This window comes from Erpetoichthys calabaricus, chromosome 13 (assembly GCF_900747795.2).
Source record: "Erpetoichthys calabaricus chromosome 13, fErpCal1.3, whole genome shotgun sequence".
NCBI lineage: Eukaryota > Metazoa > Chordata > Cladistia > Polypteriformes > Polypteridae > Erpetoichthys > Erpetoichthys calabaricus.
The window spans coordinates 60,332,807-60,350,316 of NC_041406.2; the positions used below are offsets into that span (position 1 = coordinate 60,332,807).

At 37.4% G+C, this 17,510-nt stretch overlaps 1 protein-coding gene across 1 annotated transcript in view; it reads right to left on the reverse strand.

Annotated features, from left to right (window-relative positions):
* Nucleotides 1-14,106, reverse strand: part of mios (missing oocyte, meiosis regulator, homolog (Drosophila)) — a 33,954-nt gene extending 19,848 nt beyond the window's left edge. Inside the window, exons 1-6 of the mRNA XM_028817044.2 lie at nt 14,014-14,106; nt 11,629-12,985; nt 10,461-10,559; nt 6,152-6,406; nt 1,086-1,255; nt 927-992 (exon numbers count right to left, since the gene is read on the reverse strand). Coding sequence (XP_028672877.1) covers nt 927-992; nt 1,086-1,255; nt 6,152-6,406; nt 10,461-10,559; nt 11,629-12,925 — 1,887 coding nt within the window. The 5' untranslated portion in view covers nt 12,926-12,985; nt 14,014-14,106. The remainder of the gene's footprint in view (nt 1-926; nt 993-1,085; nt 1,256-6,151; nt 6,407-10,460; nt 10,560-11,628; nt 12,986-14,013) is intronic.
* Nucleotides 14,107-17,510: the final 3,404 nt, after the last annotated feature.

The following is a 17,510-nucleotide window of genomic DNA, read 5'->3' on the forward strand; positions in this document are numbered from 1 at the left end:
GCATGTAATTTTAACCTTCTATACAAATGAAAATGAGCAGGAAAAAAAAAGAATCAAAGAAAGGAATCAAATCTGGACAGGGCACTGGTCCACTTCAGGACCCAATAATGCAGATACTCACTCACTCACACAATTCTAGTTTAAAGTCTCCAATAAATCCAACACACTCATTTTTCATACATAACCAGAAAACCATAGCACCTGGAGGAAAGAATTATGCAGATATGGGGAGAAAGCATAAACTCCACTCAGGCAGTGATTCAAGCACAATGTATTTATAATTTTCATGCAATAAATATTTAAACTAATAATAAATACATTTTGAACATTGAAAACAATGGTAGTGAACACAGCAAGCAGAATTACTCCTCACTAACCTGGATGGATTTTTACATCTGCCTTGTTTATATTAAAGCTGGAAGAAGGACGACTTTTAAGACAATTTTACTAACTATATTTTGCCATTAACATCCGTATTGATAAAACTCACTTATCTTTCAAAAAAAAAAATTAATTATTATATTGCTTTATTTTAATTTCTATTAGTGGAAAATACTTTTTCTTCTTATTAAAATATTTTTGTCATTTAATACGGAAATATTGTCCTCGATGTGTAGAGCATCCATCCTGTAATGAATGGTTTGCATCTAAACTTTTTAAGACATGTTTATTTGGGCTTTGCAGCTATGTTCAGCCACCCAACAGTAAGTTTTCTTTCACATCTTAATTTGTACCATCTGAAGCAAAATGTAGATGCTAGATGTGAAAGATAGTGCTTTTTTAATATACTGTATTTTAAACGAAAGGAAGTCACGAGTATGACATGCACACTCTAAAAACATAGATTACCTAAAAACTAAAATCTTTGTTTGTTTGGAAAATTGGACAGATACTTTTTTTTTTTTTAAATTTATCCAGAAACTCACCTGAGAATCACTGAGAAACATACAAGCAAAGGCCACTCTATCTCTAACAGCAACACGGCCTTCATACTGTATGCAAAAGAGAGATTAGTTTTAATATAGATTATATATTCAATTCTTTAAATTGTAAAATAACTTTACATTAGTTAAAAAGCAACATACCAGTACAGCATCATAAGAACCTCTTTCACTTGTGAGAAAAGCAAACATCACAGACAGGTAAGGATTTTTTAACTGTAATCTTAAAGTACTGCACATTTCTCTCCAAAGAGAATTCTTCTCATCAGTGTAACCGGATAAAGCCATTGCTACGACACTGAGATTAAGATCCCCTGCAAAAAATAAATAGATGCATTTGTAAAACTTTAAATGCTTTACGTGAGTAAAACTAGAATTTTTATATTAAATATAGCGCAATATGCCAGGTTAAATTACTTAAGATTGTCAACAAATCGTTCCAGTTTCATAATAATACAATGCACAGGTTAAATTTAACTTATACCCTCACAGCTATCAATCACCACCCTCTAACACCATTAAATATCACCGTTTGGTTTTTTTTCAATTGTAAGTAGCAACGTCAAAAAACTTTCACAGCCCCACATTTCAGTAAACATTTCTTGTGGTGTTCAGTTGTTTCTGGGATAACACGACCAAGGAGTACATTGGAAAAATGCAAATCTACTAAAACACTTTAGCAGTTACACTTTTTAACATGAGCTATATCGTTCAGTTGTGTAAAAGCATCTTGGAAAAGGGTCAGAGACAGCTAAGCTAAGGACACAATTCAATGAAGGCTGCTAACTATGAAAGGCAATGTAGCAGTATTTGGAAATGAGCATAGAACGGACTGTCTGACTGTTAACTTCTATACAAAGGCAGACTTGTCTGAAATATCTTATTTAAAGACCGTTTGAAAAACTACGTGACTGGAACTATTGACTGTTCTTTTTCATTTTCTGTAACATTTTATTAGTAAAGTTTGTCATACATGTGTTCCTCCATTTTTAAACAGCTTTCATTATGTTAAATGAAACCTCAACCCTGGTTAGTACCTGGGTTGGAAACCTAAGTTGCAGCACTGGTTGGAAAAGAGAAAGCACCATGATGTCTGTTAACAGTGAAATGTTTACTGATTGAAATTTTTTTTGTCTTACAATAATTGTGGGGGAAAAAACACACACACATTTAATGGGAATTCTGCTCACAGGTTTCTGAACCATATTGATTTACCATATAATGAAACATTACTCTGTGTGTGTGTGCGTCTCCAGTCCCTCTGAGCAATCGGATTGATCAGTTTAGTTTTAGTGGCTAAGTGGTATGAATGATGACAAGATACTTTTGGAATGCAAAGCTCAATTCCTGATTGTGACTTTTTATTTTTTTACAAAAAAGGAGTTAAAATGGAGCATTTCAATGAGAACAACGCAAATAATTTACTGAATGGTATTGGGTTGCTACACACTACAGCTGTCAAATTATATCAAAATTCCGGTTTGAATACTCATATTAAAAACAAGTACATATAAAAATATTCAAATGTAGGTTAAAAGATCCCAGTGCTTCTACATGTACATTTGTTTTTAACACACCTCTGTATGCTTTGTTGTTATTATTTTTGCTTTTCTTGCTCATGATGCATCACATGGAGCACTTATGACTGATGCTCCTCCACAAAAAATTATTTTCTAAGTATGGAAAGTGATCTGTTCAAAGACGAAACTGAGACACTTCATATGCCTGCAATTCATATATGAAACCCATACAAAATCACTCACAGTTCCTTAAACAAGTCAAACACAATTGCTACTATAGTCCTCTGCGCCCTGACCCTCCTCCTGCCCCCTGGCACACTGTGTACCTTTCTGCTTGTGCAAAAGCCAGGAAGTCTGTGCCTATCCATATTTTATACAAGTCATGGAGCACCGAGTCTTTTCATAATACAAAAAAGCAGTTACTGAAATTAATTAAATGTTGCATTGAGATGATCTTTAAGTATTCCCTCCTCAAAAAAAAATACACAGCAAAATTTTAAAAGAAATCATAGGAAGCTGAGGATATAGCTAAAAAACATATTAATAAGCAGCTTATGGAAGATAGATCAAGAGTGCAGAACTGCCCAATTTGGTACGTTTGCACAGTGCTGTAATGGTAGTCAATTAACATACAGTTTTAAACTAAATGGAATTCTTTTACTCCTTTACAGATTCAGCTCAAATATAACACATGCAACCTTAATTTTTCATTTCACCTTTGTTTTGGGAATTGTGTGTGATGCCAACAGCTTTGAAAAGACAATTCTTGGTTGAGGTAGCTAAATATGCTTTCCTGACACTGAAAATGCTGTTTAAAATGTATTGCTAGTACATTTGTTAACCCAACAGCAGATAAGTGCGGCATATAAATCTGTCCAAACTAACCATTAAAGATTGTAAAAACACTGATTGTGGGAGCGATATAAAAAAAAAAAACACAAAAGTATTGCAGCATAGTGTGTCTGGAGTAACACGGAAAAGAAATGTTAGTGTTTGCCTTTGATTAAGAATTTTTTTATATAGATTCAAATTATAATTATTTTTGCTCTGACAGCCCTACTAAATACTAATGAGGTGCAAACCGAGTTACATTCAAAGATGGGAAGTATTAGCAAGAATACAAAGGATGTTTACACAGTAGGTAATGGGGGCCTGTCTCCTATTGGTGGTAGCCAAAAAGCAGACAGAAGGTGACAAGGTGTCTTGAAATGACTGAGTCTGAGAAATAGGCTTTATGGGAACTCGACTGAGAGAGGAAGTGCCAGGCAAGAAAGGTTGAGACACAAGAGGAAACTGAGGAAATGTGTACAAGGAATGCTGAGAATACACGTAGGGCTAGAGATAATATTTTAAAACTTACTTTATTACCTGTAAGCGTAGTTAATAATACTACACGAAAAGCTTGTAGGATTTAAAGTTACCAATAAAGAAGTAAGACAGCTGTTCTGGAGGAAATTTTGAGTCTTGGGGGTTTTTGGGGGGAGAGAGAGAGAAGCAAAGTGCATCTGCCTCTTTATAAGAAACAGAACATGAAGAGTAAGTCAGCAAGTGAAACCATACACTACAACACACTTCTGCATAACATATCAGAGTAGCCACTATCTACTTCATAAGTTTAGCAACCATGTTTCTATTGGGTACAGAAGAAACCTCCATCTGCACTTGATTTTTAAAAGTATATATATGAATCAGCATGTATTTAATTGCAAGCTGCAATGATTTTTTTTTTTTTTAGTTTACAAAATGATTAGTGTTGCAAGAATGTGGATGGACGTATAAACCTGAATTGGGAAACTCTACTCTGGGGCAAATTCTCTTTCCCTGTCACACTTTCATTCCTGTCTTCACACAACAGTTCTAAGTTTGTCCATACAATCATCAATTCAGACATTTCGGCTGGCAGCAAAATCAAAGACTCATGCCTAGCTTCAAAGGAAAATTTTAATACATTCATTCTGCTGAAACATAAATCAGACCAAATATGAAAATGTCAATTTTGACAATTAAACCAAAAATGATTTTCAGTCGCCACCTATTTAAGTCTGTCTCTCTATATACTGTAAAAACTGAAACAAATCACATTTTCTGATTTGTACAATATTCCACTTATGTAGCTTTATGATTGAAACAATAGGACAATCCCTCAGGATTAATAAATAATCTGTCTATAAACTATCACACGTGATAATGGTATTTTATTTGAATGCCACTATAAGCGTGTTTTATTCCAAGCCTGACTCCTCCCAAGTAAGACAACACAATCATCCAACCATTAGACCCACCAATGCTGGGCACAAGGCATAGGCCAAACCGGGGTGAGGTGCTAGTCCGTCACAGAGTACATTAATTATGGTTCAGTGTGGAAAACATACTGCATGTATCTTTGGGATGTGAAAGGAATTCCACACTACCTGGAGAAAAATTTACATTGACACTAGAAGAATGTGCAAACTCCACACAGACACTGACTGAGCCACGACTTGAACACTGTCTCTTGCCGCTGAGAGATACAAGAGCTTATTGTCAAACCTTGTTTTGTTTAGTGTCTTCAACAGCACTTTCAGGTTAAGTAAAATTTATATATGTATATACCCTGTATATTGCCATCATGTGAGAGGCCGATGTTTGGCTCTAATTCACACTTGCTTATTACTTTTGAATTGTCACTGTATTTAAGCAAGCAAGTACAAAAACAAAAAGAATAAAATATGGAAGAATGCTATAAATTAAAGTATTCTTGTTTTACTCTATATCTGACATTCAGTTAACCTAGAAAAGAAAAACCACATCACACACTGATTATACTGCAAGTTTCCTAAGATAGTGCAGTGCCCTCTTTGGTAGGTTTAATGGGCTGTCTTTAACTACATATCCTAAAATAGCATTAGCAATACCAGAATAGGTTGTCTTTATATTTTTCTAGTAGCTTATGGATATTTTTGACATTCTTGACTCATTCATAATTGGTTTCAAAATACAACATGACTTAATCTCACATCCTTAACTTTGGAAATGGAAATCCAGAGAAAAACATTACAATTCAAGTTAAGCCTTTTATTTTAAGTTATGCCTTTTTAAAGTCCTTCCTTATTTTACTTAGGAAGGGTTTTTCTCATTTTAAGTTAACTTTACAGTACATAGTTAAACTACAACCACAACAAAGCTATTAGTATATATCAAGCAGTAAATGGAACCATCACAATCAATTGGGACCTAACCTAGTATTGCTGATTTTTTTTTTTTTTTGCTTGGCTTAATGCATGTGGTTACCCGTGCTGACCATTAATCTGTTATTTAATTCATATGCAGACTTAGTTCTCTTCCTTATAAGTACACGCAGAGTTTGTTTCTTTACACTGTTGCAACCTACAAGCTCAGTTACAAATGTAATATTGTTAATAATAATAATTTCATTACATTTATATAGCGCTTTTCTCAATACTCAAAGCGCTATCCACACAGGGAGGAACCGGGAAGCGAACCCACAATCTTCCACAGCCTCCTTACTGCAAAGCAGCAGCACTGCCGCTGCACCACCTGTGAGGACAATATGTATAATAGTAATAAGTGAAGAAACATTAAGATCATATTAAGTGAATTTGAAAATCTCTTTTACAGCCCAACTCCCCATATTAATGAAGCCATTTGTTTATATCTCATATCACCCATTCAAAAAAGATTCTTTCTAGCCTTTTTCTGAGGTTGCTCCCTTGTGCAGAATTTCTATTGATCTTCGTATGTCCAGGTTAAAAAGAGCAATAGCAGCTGCACGCTCCCATTCTCCTTCCTGTTCCAGACACTGAAGAAATGGTTCCACATGAATTTCTGGTCCCTTTTTAATCCAGCCACAAAGTTGCAAGGCAAGACACCTCTCTTCATTATGATAGCGAATGACATCTGCCTTCAGCTCAGATCCATTCCAACACCTTGCATTTTCTGTTGAACCTATTCAATACAGTTTAAAAAATAAAGTGCATACTTACATGTCTATAAACTTCAAATACTGTAAACTACAAGATTAATATATCATTAAACCAAAACTTTATATCAAACTGGTAACTTGTTCATTCTTCATGCAATTATTTGTTCTTACCATCTGAAGTTATGTGTTTGCAAAGCAAAATTAGCAATTCTTCAACTTCTTCTGAAATTTAATTGACTAAACGATTCCTTAAGACAGATGATCTCCATCTATCCAGTCATTTTTTCAGTGCTTTAGATTGATTTCCCAGTAATTTTCTCCATGGTCCACATAATCATCACAAATAACTGAAAGATGATATATCTGTGCTCTATCTCAGAAGGAACCTTTCACTAAATTTAAGATGTGTTTAAACAAATTTAAGTCTGCCTTAGATGTACTCTAATGCATATTTAGTTTTGAATGTAACAGTATCAAGTTCTGTATTTAGAGTTTCATCCATCAACCCACTTTTAAACCCACTTAGTCCAATTCACAGTCACATGAAGCAGAATTCTGAGTAGTAGTGGATGCAACAGAGTAATATCTCTTGGACAGTGTACCTACTGTATAGTCCACTGTCCAGTACATATGCAAATACGACCACACTCTGACAATTTAAAGGCAAAGCTTGATCCCACAGCATATCTTTGGACTGGTCGGGTATTGGAGGAGCAGGTAGAGGGGGGCAGCAGTGAAACTGGGGTCTCAGCAAACATTCTTTATACAAATATACTCAGTGTTGGATCCAAGTACTATGAAGTAATCATGCTATCCTTGTTGGGAAATGTGCTGTTGGCATTTAGTTTTCAAGCACATAAAAACAAAAGTATCAAAACACAAATTCATATTTTCAAATTAAAGTCTCTACCTAACAAAAATATTAAAATATACCTGTTTATCCTGCTCAGTTTTTCAACCTTAGTCCAACACAAAGGATAACTGAAGAAAATGCACAAAAATACTGTATTTTGTGTAGAGAAACATTTTCTCAATTTCTACCAAACTTGTTATTCTATTGCAGCTCTCCAAATATACCACTTTACAAGTGACTAATTCCTGTACATGTACAGTGCATCCGGAAAGTATTCACAGCGCATCACTTTTTCCACATTTTGGTATGTTACAGCCTTATTCCAAAATGGATTAAATTCATTTTTTTTTCCTCAGACTTCTACACACAACACCCCATAATGATAACGTGAAAAAAGTTTACTTGAGGTTTTTGCAAATTTATTAAAAATAAAAAAACTGAGAAATCACATGTACATAAGTATTCACAGCCTTCGCTCAATACTTTGTCGATGCACCTTTGGCAGCAATTACAGCCTCAAGTCTTTTTGAATATGATGCCACAAGCTTGGCACACCTATCCTTGGCCAGTTTCGCCCATTCCTCTTTGCAGCACCTCTCAAACTCCATCAGGTTGGATGGGAAGCGTCGGTGCACAGCCATTTTAAGATCTCTCCAGAGATGTTCAATCGGATTCAAGTCTGGGCTCTGGCTGGGCCACTCAAGGACATTCACAGAGTTGTCCTGAAGCCACTCCTTTGATATCTTGGCTGTGTGCTTAGGGTCGTTGTCCTGCTGAAAGATGAACCGTCGCCCCAGTTTGAGGTCAAGAGCGCTCTGGAGCAGGTTTTCATCCAGGATGTCTCTGTACATTGCTGCAGTCATCTTTCCCTTTATCCTGACTAGTCTTCCAGTTCCTGCCGCTGAAAAACATCCCCACAGCATGATGCTGCCACCACCATGCTTCACTGTAGGGATGGTATTGGCCTGGTGATGAGCGGTGCCTGGTTTCCTCCAAACGTGACGCCTGGCATTCACACCAAAGAGTTCAATCTTTGTTTCATCAGACCAGAGAATTTTCTTTCTCATGATCCGAGAGTCCTTCAGGTGCCTTTTGGCAAACTCCAGGCGGACTGCCATGTGCCTTTTACTAAGGAGTGGCTTCTGTCTGGCCACTCTACCATACAGGCCTGATTGGTGGATTGCTGCAGAGATGGTTGTCCTTCTGGAAGGTTATCTTCTCTCCACAGAGGACCTCTGGAGCTCTGACAGAGTGACCATCGGGTTCTTGGTCACCTCTCTGACTAAGGCCCTTCTCCCCCGATCGCTCAGTTTAGATGGCAGGATAGCTCTAGGAAGAGTCCTGGTGGTTTCGAACTTCTTCCACTTACAGATGATGGAGGCCACTGTGCTCATTGGGACCTTCAAAGCAGCAGAAATTTTTCTGTAACCTTCCCTAGATTTGTGCCTCGAGACAATCCTGTCTCGGAGGTCTACAGACAATTCCTTTGACTTCATGCTTGGTTTGTGCTCTGATATGAACTGTCAACTGTGGGACCTTATATAGACCGGTATGTGCCTTTCCAAATCATGTCCAATCAACTGTATTTACCACAGGTGGACTCCAATTAAGCTGCAGAAACATCTCAAGGATGATCAGGGGAAACAGGATGCACCTGAGCTCAATTTTGAGCTTCATGGCAAAGGCTGTGAACTGTGGGACCTTATATAGACAGGTGTGTGCCTTTCCAAATCATATCCAATCAACTGTATTTATCACAGGTGGACTCCAATTAAGTTGCAGAAACATCTCAAGGATGATCAGGGGAAACAGGATGCACCCGAGCTCAATTTTGAGCTTCATGGCAAATGCTGTGAATACTTATGTACATGTGCTTTCTCAATGTTTTTTATTTTTAATAAATTTGCAAAAACCTCAAGTAAACTTTTTTCACGTTGTCATTATGGGGTGTTGTGAGTAGAATTATGAGGAAAAAAAATGAATTTAATCCATTTTGGAATAAGGCTGGAACATAACAAAATGTGGAAAAAGTGATGCGTTGTGAATACTTTCCAGATGCACTGTATAACCGCTGTAGCTAGCAGAGCCTTTACCTCTGGGCCACGAAACTATGAATTGTCTAACTGCCAATATTAGAGAGGATCTAATAGTCTTAGCTTTTAATATAAAGGTAAGAGACTGAAGATGTAGCATAGCATACCCTTACTACAGCTGCTGCTTTTTAGTCCTCCCATTTTCTTTCTCAGATTTGTGCCCTTTCATAGGCCTTAGTACACCTTTGAGTAAACGCAGTGTTACCAATAATGGACAAATAGTCAGACTACCTGCTGAAATTGCCCTCATTTGCCTGTGCTATGATGCTATAGTTGGACTTGGCTGATTTACCAATCTTACAAGATTCAACAATCTTAGAAATATATTTTAAAAAGTGTGTATGTGTGTGTGCGTATGTAACACATATACATATGCATGGACTATTTGAATACATACATATCACAGTCACTCAGTAACATGGCCTGTTATATAAACGTCAGCACACCAGTTGAGCTACTGCTCTCTTTTGTTTACTATTATAACTAATATGGTCTCAAAACCATACATATAACAAAGTATATTAAGCTCAAAGGGTAGAGGATTATTCTCAAAAATACATATCAAATAACACCTTTTTGGTGAGGCTCAAAGAAAAATGAACTAAGTGATAAAGTAATAGTAATCACACATGTATGACAATTACATTTTTATTTATACTAAAGCCTTAGACAAACAGGCACAGTGATGGGTAATTTAGGCTCAGAATTCCAGGGACCTACACTCAGTTCTTAAACTAGCCATAACTTCTGTAAAGTCTACACGTGCTTCCGAAGTCACAAGACATTTCTCTAGATACTCCAGTTTCTTCCCATATCAGAAAAAATTAACATTTCAGGTAAACTGGCTATTGCAAACTGGTGGAGTATGAGTGAGGGTGAGTGTGGGTATGGGCATGAATGTGCCCTGCAAGGGACTGGTGTCCCACTCAGGGTTGGTACCTGCCTTGCACCCAATGCTGCTGTGTAGGCCTCAGCTCCCTGTGACCCTGAAATGGAAAGAGCAGGTTGAGAAAATGGGTGGATCGATATGAAACTCTTCATTAAAACAAAATGCTACTCAAAGAATCATAATGCATAATGGAACAAAACCAAAATACACATTTTATAGAGATGTTTAAAGTGACTTCTTACCTGAACCTGACTTCACAATGTTTTTAATTCCAGAGTAGACAATTGGATGCTTGTTCCCAAGAGGTTTTTGCTCCAAATCTTCTGTATATTGTTTCATAAGTATTACTCGTATAGGAAAATTAAAATGATAAATGCAACAATGTCCAAAAAAAAAAAACACATTCTTTTCAAGTTCAAGTTCTACACATAATCTCATTCTGAACGCGAGGAGTATGTGCTTTGAAATCATCGTGTCATGTTAGTAAAGCAATTCAATTGTTCTTATCCATGCTCCTACAGAAGTATCACTCTGAATTAATAATAACAAGCCGTTTGTTTCAATATTACTATTACAACTAATTACAAGAGTTTAAGGTGACACTTGCTTCACAAGAAAGTAATTCTTCAGCTAAACAACTATTTAGTCTAAGTTACACATGCTTACCTTAGACTTTACAAAAGCAGACCTTTCAGGCCAGATATGCTACAAAACAACACCCTCAACACAACACTGAAAACAGAAAACACCTTTACATGTTAATAGGTGGATTGGTGATTCTAAAAAAATTGGCCCTAGTGTGTGCTTGGTGTGTGGGTGTGTTTGTGTGTGTCCTGCGGTGGGTTGGCACCCTGCCCAGGATTGGTTCCCTGCCTTGTGCCCTGTGTTGGCTGGGATTGGCTCCAGCAGACCCCCCATGACCCTGTGTTCGGATTCAGCAGGTTGGAAAATGGATGGATGGATGTTAAACAGTAAATTAAACAAAGTCTAACGCATTTAATATACTAACTTAAAAACCATCATCCTTTTCTTAGTTGGAATAAATATTTGCTTGGTATTCTGCTTTTTAATATGTGAAATTATAATTCATCTGTCTGTTCATCTAATATTTGAGCAGCTAATTGTTGTATGAGAAATTATATTAATCTCTAAAACGACAACATTAATCAGGTTTACTTCATTTTTTTTCTAAGAAAAACAGTTTGACTCAGTCCAACTTTGACTATTGAGTACATAGGGAAAAAAGACGTAGGCAGAAGGTAATATACATATTGACGAAATTCCACATTTTCCAATCACCAGTGGTAACCTAAGCACTGAAACACTGATTTCTTTCCCTCCTACCTAAAGAGCATTTATTGTGTAAATATTCAACATTAAATGACACCAGCACATACATGTAAAGGATATAATGTAAGGTATACCAGAGGGACTTGAGTTGTGAGTCATCACCTCCTGCTAACAGGTGGTTCTTCCAGACTTGCTCAGTGTCATGACCGTATCGAGAAAGAGCTCTATCTCTCATTTTGGTGGAAATATCCTTCTCTGTAGAGCTCACCCCGGCTTCTTCAGTGCACTCATACAGATGTCTTCCACAGGCCCACATGAGTGAGGTTGTGGAACTCCAGGCAAACGAGATGCGCTCAAACACAGTAAAGTCTACCATTGAACGATTTGGTGTTACCACAACCATGCGGTTTTGGCTTGACGGATGCCAAGCAAATGAAGCAAGGTAGTTTTCACAAGGTTGCACACTTCTCTCTATGATAGTGGGCTCAGTTTCATCCCCAATTGGAGTAGGTGTGTGCTGCATATCATACAATCGTATTACATTGCTATCTCTAGTTAAAGTAGCTAGTAAACCAGTTCTGGTAGGGCACCACGCAACCTTGGTTAAAGGTTTTGGTTGCTCAGTTAATGTCAACACTGGCTTTTCAAATTTTCGAAGATCCCAAATTGCCACTTGCCCTTCAAAAAATGAAGCCACACGGTCATGAAAATGAGGATCAACAGTCACCCCTTGAATGGCTTTTGTGTTCACAAACATTTTCTGGCTGGTGTTTCTCAGATCAAAAATAGCTAAATTGCGGTGCATTCCCGCAAGCAGCAATTTTTGATCCCTAGGTAGCCAACAAAGTGAAAGGCAAGCGTCATTTTGACCCAGTTCATAAAGGGGCTTGGTCACCACTAAATTACTATCTGTATCACCAGCTGAAAGACGGATCTTCTCTGCTGTAACTGAAGTTTCTAAAGTGAACTTACTGCTAATGTCCCATATTAACACAGAAAAATCTGCTCTGTGTTTATCCAGTCCGGCAGCCAGCCAATTACTCTCTACTGGGTTCCATGCCAAGGTGTTACACTGTCGCGCGTGCTTCGGAACAAACTCTTTCCCCATTAAATCTTTACATTTTGAATTATGACTCTGTCCAAGGCTAGTAAGCACAACTCTGCCGTTGGCCTGACCAACTGCAAGCAAGCATTCTGGTTCTGGTTTGGGATACCAGGCCACACATTTCATATACGGTGTGTCAGAATTAATTGCCAAAAGTGTTGCTGCAGTTTCTTCAGAAAGTCTAAGAGCTCCTGCCTTTGCTTCAGAACTCCCAACAGACTCAATGCGATATAAGCTGAGCTCAGAATCACAAATCACGTAGCGATCCACGTGATGTGGAGACCACAAGATGTCTGGTTTGGAGCCACTCATCTTTGAAGCAAGGGAAGCTCACAATGAAATTATCCCAGGTGGCTGTGCATAGAGGATTCCCTACAGGAAAAAAAATTACAATAAATGAAAAGAGAAAAATGCAAAAATAATATAATACATACGATGGGTCAATTCGATTTCAGGCGTGTGTGAACGTGACTTGTACCTGACTGGCCTCCAGTCCTGCATCGTATGGCGCAGAGCAAGTCCTCAAAACCTTGAGTAACACAAAGTGGGTTGAGATAACAGATGGGTTAACTGTGGGTTGAGATAACTAAAAATAGTGAAATAATAAATATGTTATATTAATGCTACTAAAATCAATAGAAGTGTATTTGTTTTATAAAACCAGTGTTTTGATTCTACTATATAAATTTTTAAATCTTTAAAAAAATTTGCATTAGACTCGCAAATCCTGTTAACGAATCAACCAGTAACAAAATAGGAACAAGAGGTAGAAACCTGGACAACCTTTAAGATGAGATACTAGGACTGCGTAGAAATTAGCTAAACAAGCGGAAGTAATGGACTGAAAGGTCTCCTCTTGGTTTCTCATATTTCTTAGGTTCTAAAATAATTGAATTACGATAAGGAACAATCAATCAAACTTCATAATTTAAAAGTCAGGTGCTGCGCTAGTTTGACTAGGACTGGATTTAACGAGTTTTAGAATAGAATGGAGTTCAAGTTGTGTCCAGCCTAGTCACCCGATCTGCACATGCGACTCTGTCAATTACTTTTCACGTGAAGTTTATGTAGTAGCGTTACTTCTGAAAATTAAACTCACAAAAGTCAAAATTGCAGAAAACGTAAAACACACATCCTCAACAACTGTCAAACGATGCGGAAGCACAGAGGATTTGAAAATTCTGTCGCTTTTCAATCGTATTTTATTACTTAATTTAAGATAAAAATCAACACCTAGGGAGTGTTTACTGTCTAATGGCACGTGAATAACAGGCCCGTTCTATCCAAGGTTAACATCAAATTCGTTTTTAATTGTCGCTTTGTTTATTATACATCATATTTGTTTATCAAACAACATATCACAATGACAACGATCTGTAGTAAATTTTACGAAATCGTACCAAGTGTAGACTTGAAACAGGCGCTTTACAATCATCGGGCGCAGGAACACATACAAATCATTCCAAATTGTTGTTACACCAAAATATGCCGACTTGGTAACAGCGAACACTGAAACTAAGTTCCTAAGATTTTGTGGTTCTAGTGGAAGAAACAAAAACGGGTGATTATACTGCCACCTGCTGCCATTTACAGTAAGATCATGCGAAGTTTTTAGATTTTGCATTTTTTTCACTTTCCTTGCGTTTTGTTAAATAACTATTACATTTATTGATCTTTGCTATTCAGAGTTTTTATTACATTATGCCAAATGAAATCTTATTTGTGATGCAGGATTGTGCCTAGCATTTCTCCACTGACCTTTGCTATATACATTTCCGATCCTCCTCCATCCATTATTTGGGAAGCCAGTGCTTTTTTTCAGGCAGAAATAGGTGCAATGTGTGAAGCAGCTTTAGGATGGACATTAATGTAATGCAGAGCAAGCTCACACACACAAACACAGCAACATAGTAAAAAGCCTTTGACACAGTCTTATACCAAAGATTAATTCTGTAACTAGAAGCTATATGCATTAGAGGCAACCTTAAAAAACTGGATCTCAAGATGAATAACCAGAAGGAGACAAAGAGTGCAGATAAGAGAAGAATATCCTACATGGAGTGAGGTCATCAGAAGAGTTCCCCAGTGGTCTGTCCTTGGACCATTAGCCTTTCTGATTTATATTAATGACATTGATTTCGGTATAGTTAATAAACTTGTGAAATGTGTAGTTGATACTAAAATTTGACAAAGAAAAGGCAGCAAAAACAATTCAATTGACTCAGACAAGCTTCAAAACTGAGCAAACACTTAGAAAATGCAGTTTAATGTAGAAAAGTGCAAAATGCTATACATGAGGAAAGGCATCGTCAATTATAAATCTAAAATGTGAGACGCTGTCCTACAGGAAGCAGCCTAGGACACCAGTAGAAATTAAGAGAAAGTGAATTTAAGCCAAGAAGCACTTCTTTATGCAAACAGTTGTGGGACTATGGAGCCGGCTACCAAGACATGTAGTTGTAGCAGAAACTTTGACAATCTTCAGGAAATATCTGGATGAGATATTGGCTACTAGCTAAACACATGAACCTGATGGACTGAATGGTCTCCTCTCATTTGTCAAATGTCTTCTGTTCTCATGTATTCACTCAGTCAGGACCAACTGAAAGTCCTCAATTGTGCTTAATACAAACATTTTTGGGAAGTGGGAGTAACAGCAACGTATCCAAAGAAATACCTGTTCAACCATGGAAAGAACTTTCCACACGTGTAGTGTCCAAGCTCAGGATTTGTACCTAGTAATCTGAAGCTGGAAGGCAGAAGCACAAATCACTGCGTCACATGTAATCTTTACGCCCCAAGTTGTTGAATGTAAGCATTGGTAAATGATCCTGCTCTACTACGATATATTTTAAGGTAAGTCATTGACATTTATTTCTTATGTTGATATGGGTATCACAGGATGACATGCTCCACTATATATACCCACAGATGAAACCTTCCAGGTCTGGTGTCATATAGTCCTAATTAAACTAACCTCTTTAAAGATTTATATGTTTATAAGGTCATTATTGTCATGTGTACAGACTACAGTGAAATTCTTACTTGCATGTGTCAAAGAAGATGCAACATGTTGCCAGTCTCTTTGTATATTATAGCAGCAAGCACAATAGATGCTGAGTATTCCGATATGCTGACTATGTAAGTTTCTCTTCTTTCTTCTTCTTACATTTTAGGTGATATCCATGAGGCCTGTCCAACTATGCTAGTCAAACTTGGCTGACATGCTATGCCAAATATGAAAGGTTACACATGATAGGTAAGATGTGTCATTCAGTCCAATGTCACAGCTGACATTATATAGTTGTGCAACATTACATTATTGAATTTATTTACATGAAATTTTGCTTGATGCCAGTAGATTTTAAAAATAAGTTTACTGAATGACCCAATCTGCTCACTATTGAGATTGCCCTCAGATGCCTATTAATCTCATACTTATATCCTCCTAAAAAGCTGAGTCTGTTGTTAAGGTAACTTAATCTGCATTTAATCTATCTTCACTTTGTAAAACATGCTTAATCCAATAAATAATAGTCTAGGCATTATCAAGCACAAGGAAGGAACCAGCACTTTTTGGATCACCTGTCTATTGCAGGGCACACTTTGCCCACTGGGTCAGTTACTATCACTGTGCAGGACTTTGGGGTGTAGAATGAAAACAAGGATTTCCTGGAATAAAAGCACACACATTTCAAAACTTTATACTAACAGAATTTGAACCAGAGGTCCTGAGCCAAAAAAAACCTTGCCATATAGCCCATGCAGGCTGTGAGCATTATTATAACTTTTGTGTACCAGGTATGAACTCCTGAGCTATCAGTCAACTAGAATTTACTTCACAGAACTCCTTCAATAGCATTATACAATCTTACAAAGTGAAGAAAATCCTGCCTTAGTCTGAAATTCTTGAATGGGTTATATTGACTTTTGATTCTAGCTTTTTTTCCCCAGGGATTCTTAATTAATGTGCCACATTGCCAATGCCCGCTAGTAAGTTTTTACCCCAATGTCTATTTCTAACACCAATTAGTTCATATAGTAAAGTGTCTTTTAAATGCATTCCCAGGCCCATTTCTGTGGTCTGGTCTTCTGTGATTATGTTACAAGGATGCCAAGCTAGAATTCCTTCTAGTGACCCCAAGGTACCACTAAATGGATGACATGTCAGTAGCCTTCAAAGGGCCAAGTCTCTTGGGTAGCTTCTGGTTTTCTATCTGAAGTATGAAAGATAAGTGCTGCCTTCTAATTTACTACAGGTTTGTCACTGCCCTCCTGTAAGTCCCACTTCTCCAGGGGCCTCATATATAAACGGTGCATACCCACAAAAATGTTGCATAAGCCTGTTTCCACACTCAAATCGCGATGTATGAAACCTAAACTTGGCATAAAGACACACACATTTTCACGGTAGCTCAAACCCTGGCGTACACAAGTTCTCTGCTCGGTTTTGCAAACTGCCGGCACTCAGCATCAAAGCAGTGCTTTTGTTCAAGTGTGGTTTCCCTTTCTTTTTTAGATGCACATCCCTGATATGGCTTTATAAATACACTGAAATTAACCGCATATTGCTTATTAGTTTAAGGCATCTGATTGTAATTAACCTGTAACAATATAATGGTCCACAAAATGGTCAAATTATTCTAAATACCATAGCTGCTTTAGCATTGTTCCTCTCACTGCACCTTCTTCTTCTTTCAGCTGCTCCTATTAGGGGTTGCCACAGCGGATCATCTTTTTCCATATTACTCTCACTGCACCACTCGGAGCATTTATATCATTGTATCTGAGTGGGGAATCACAGCTCTACAGCAGCTGATATGAAAGAGAATTATTGGTATACAGCATCAAGCACACGCTGCCTCAACCATGCTGTCTATTGAACTGCTCTCATGAG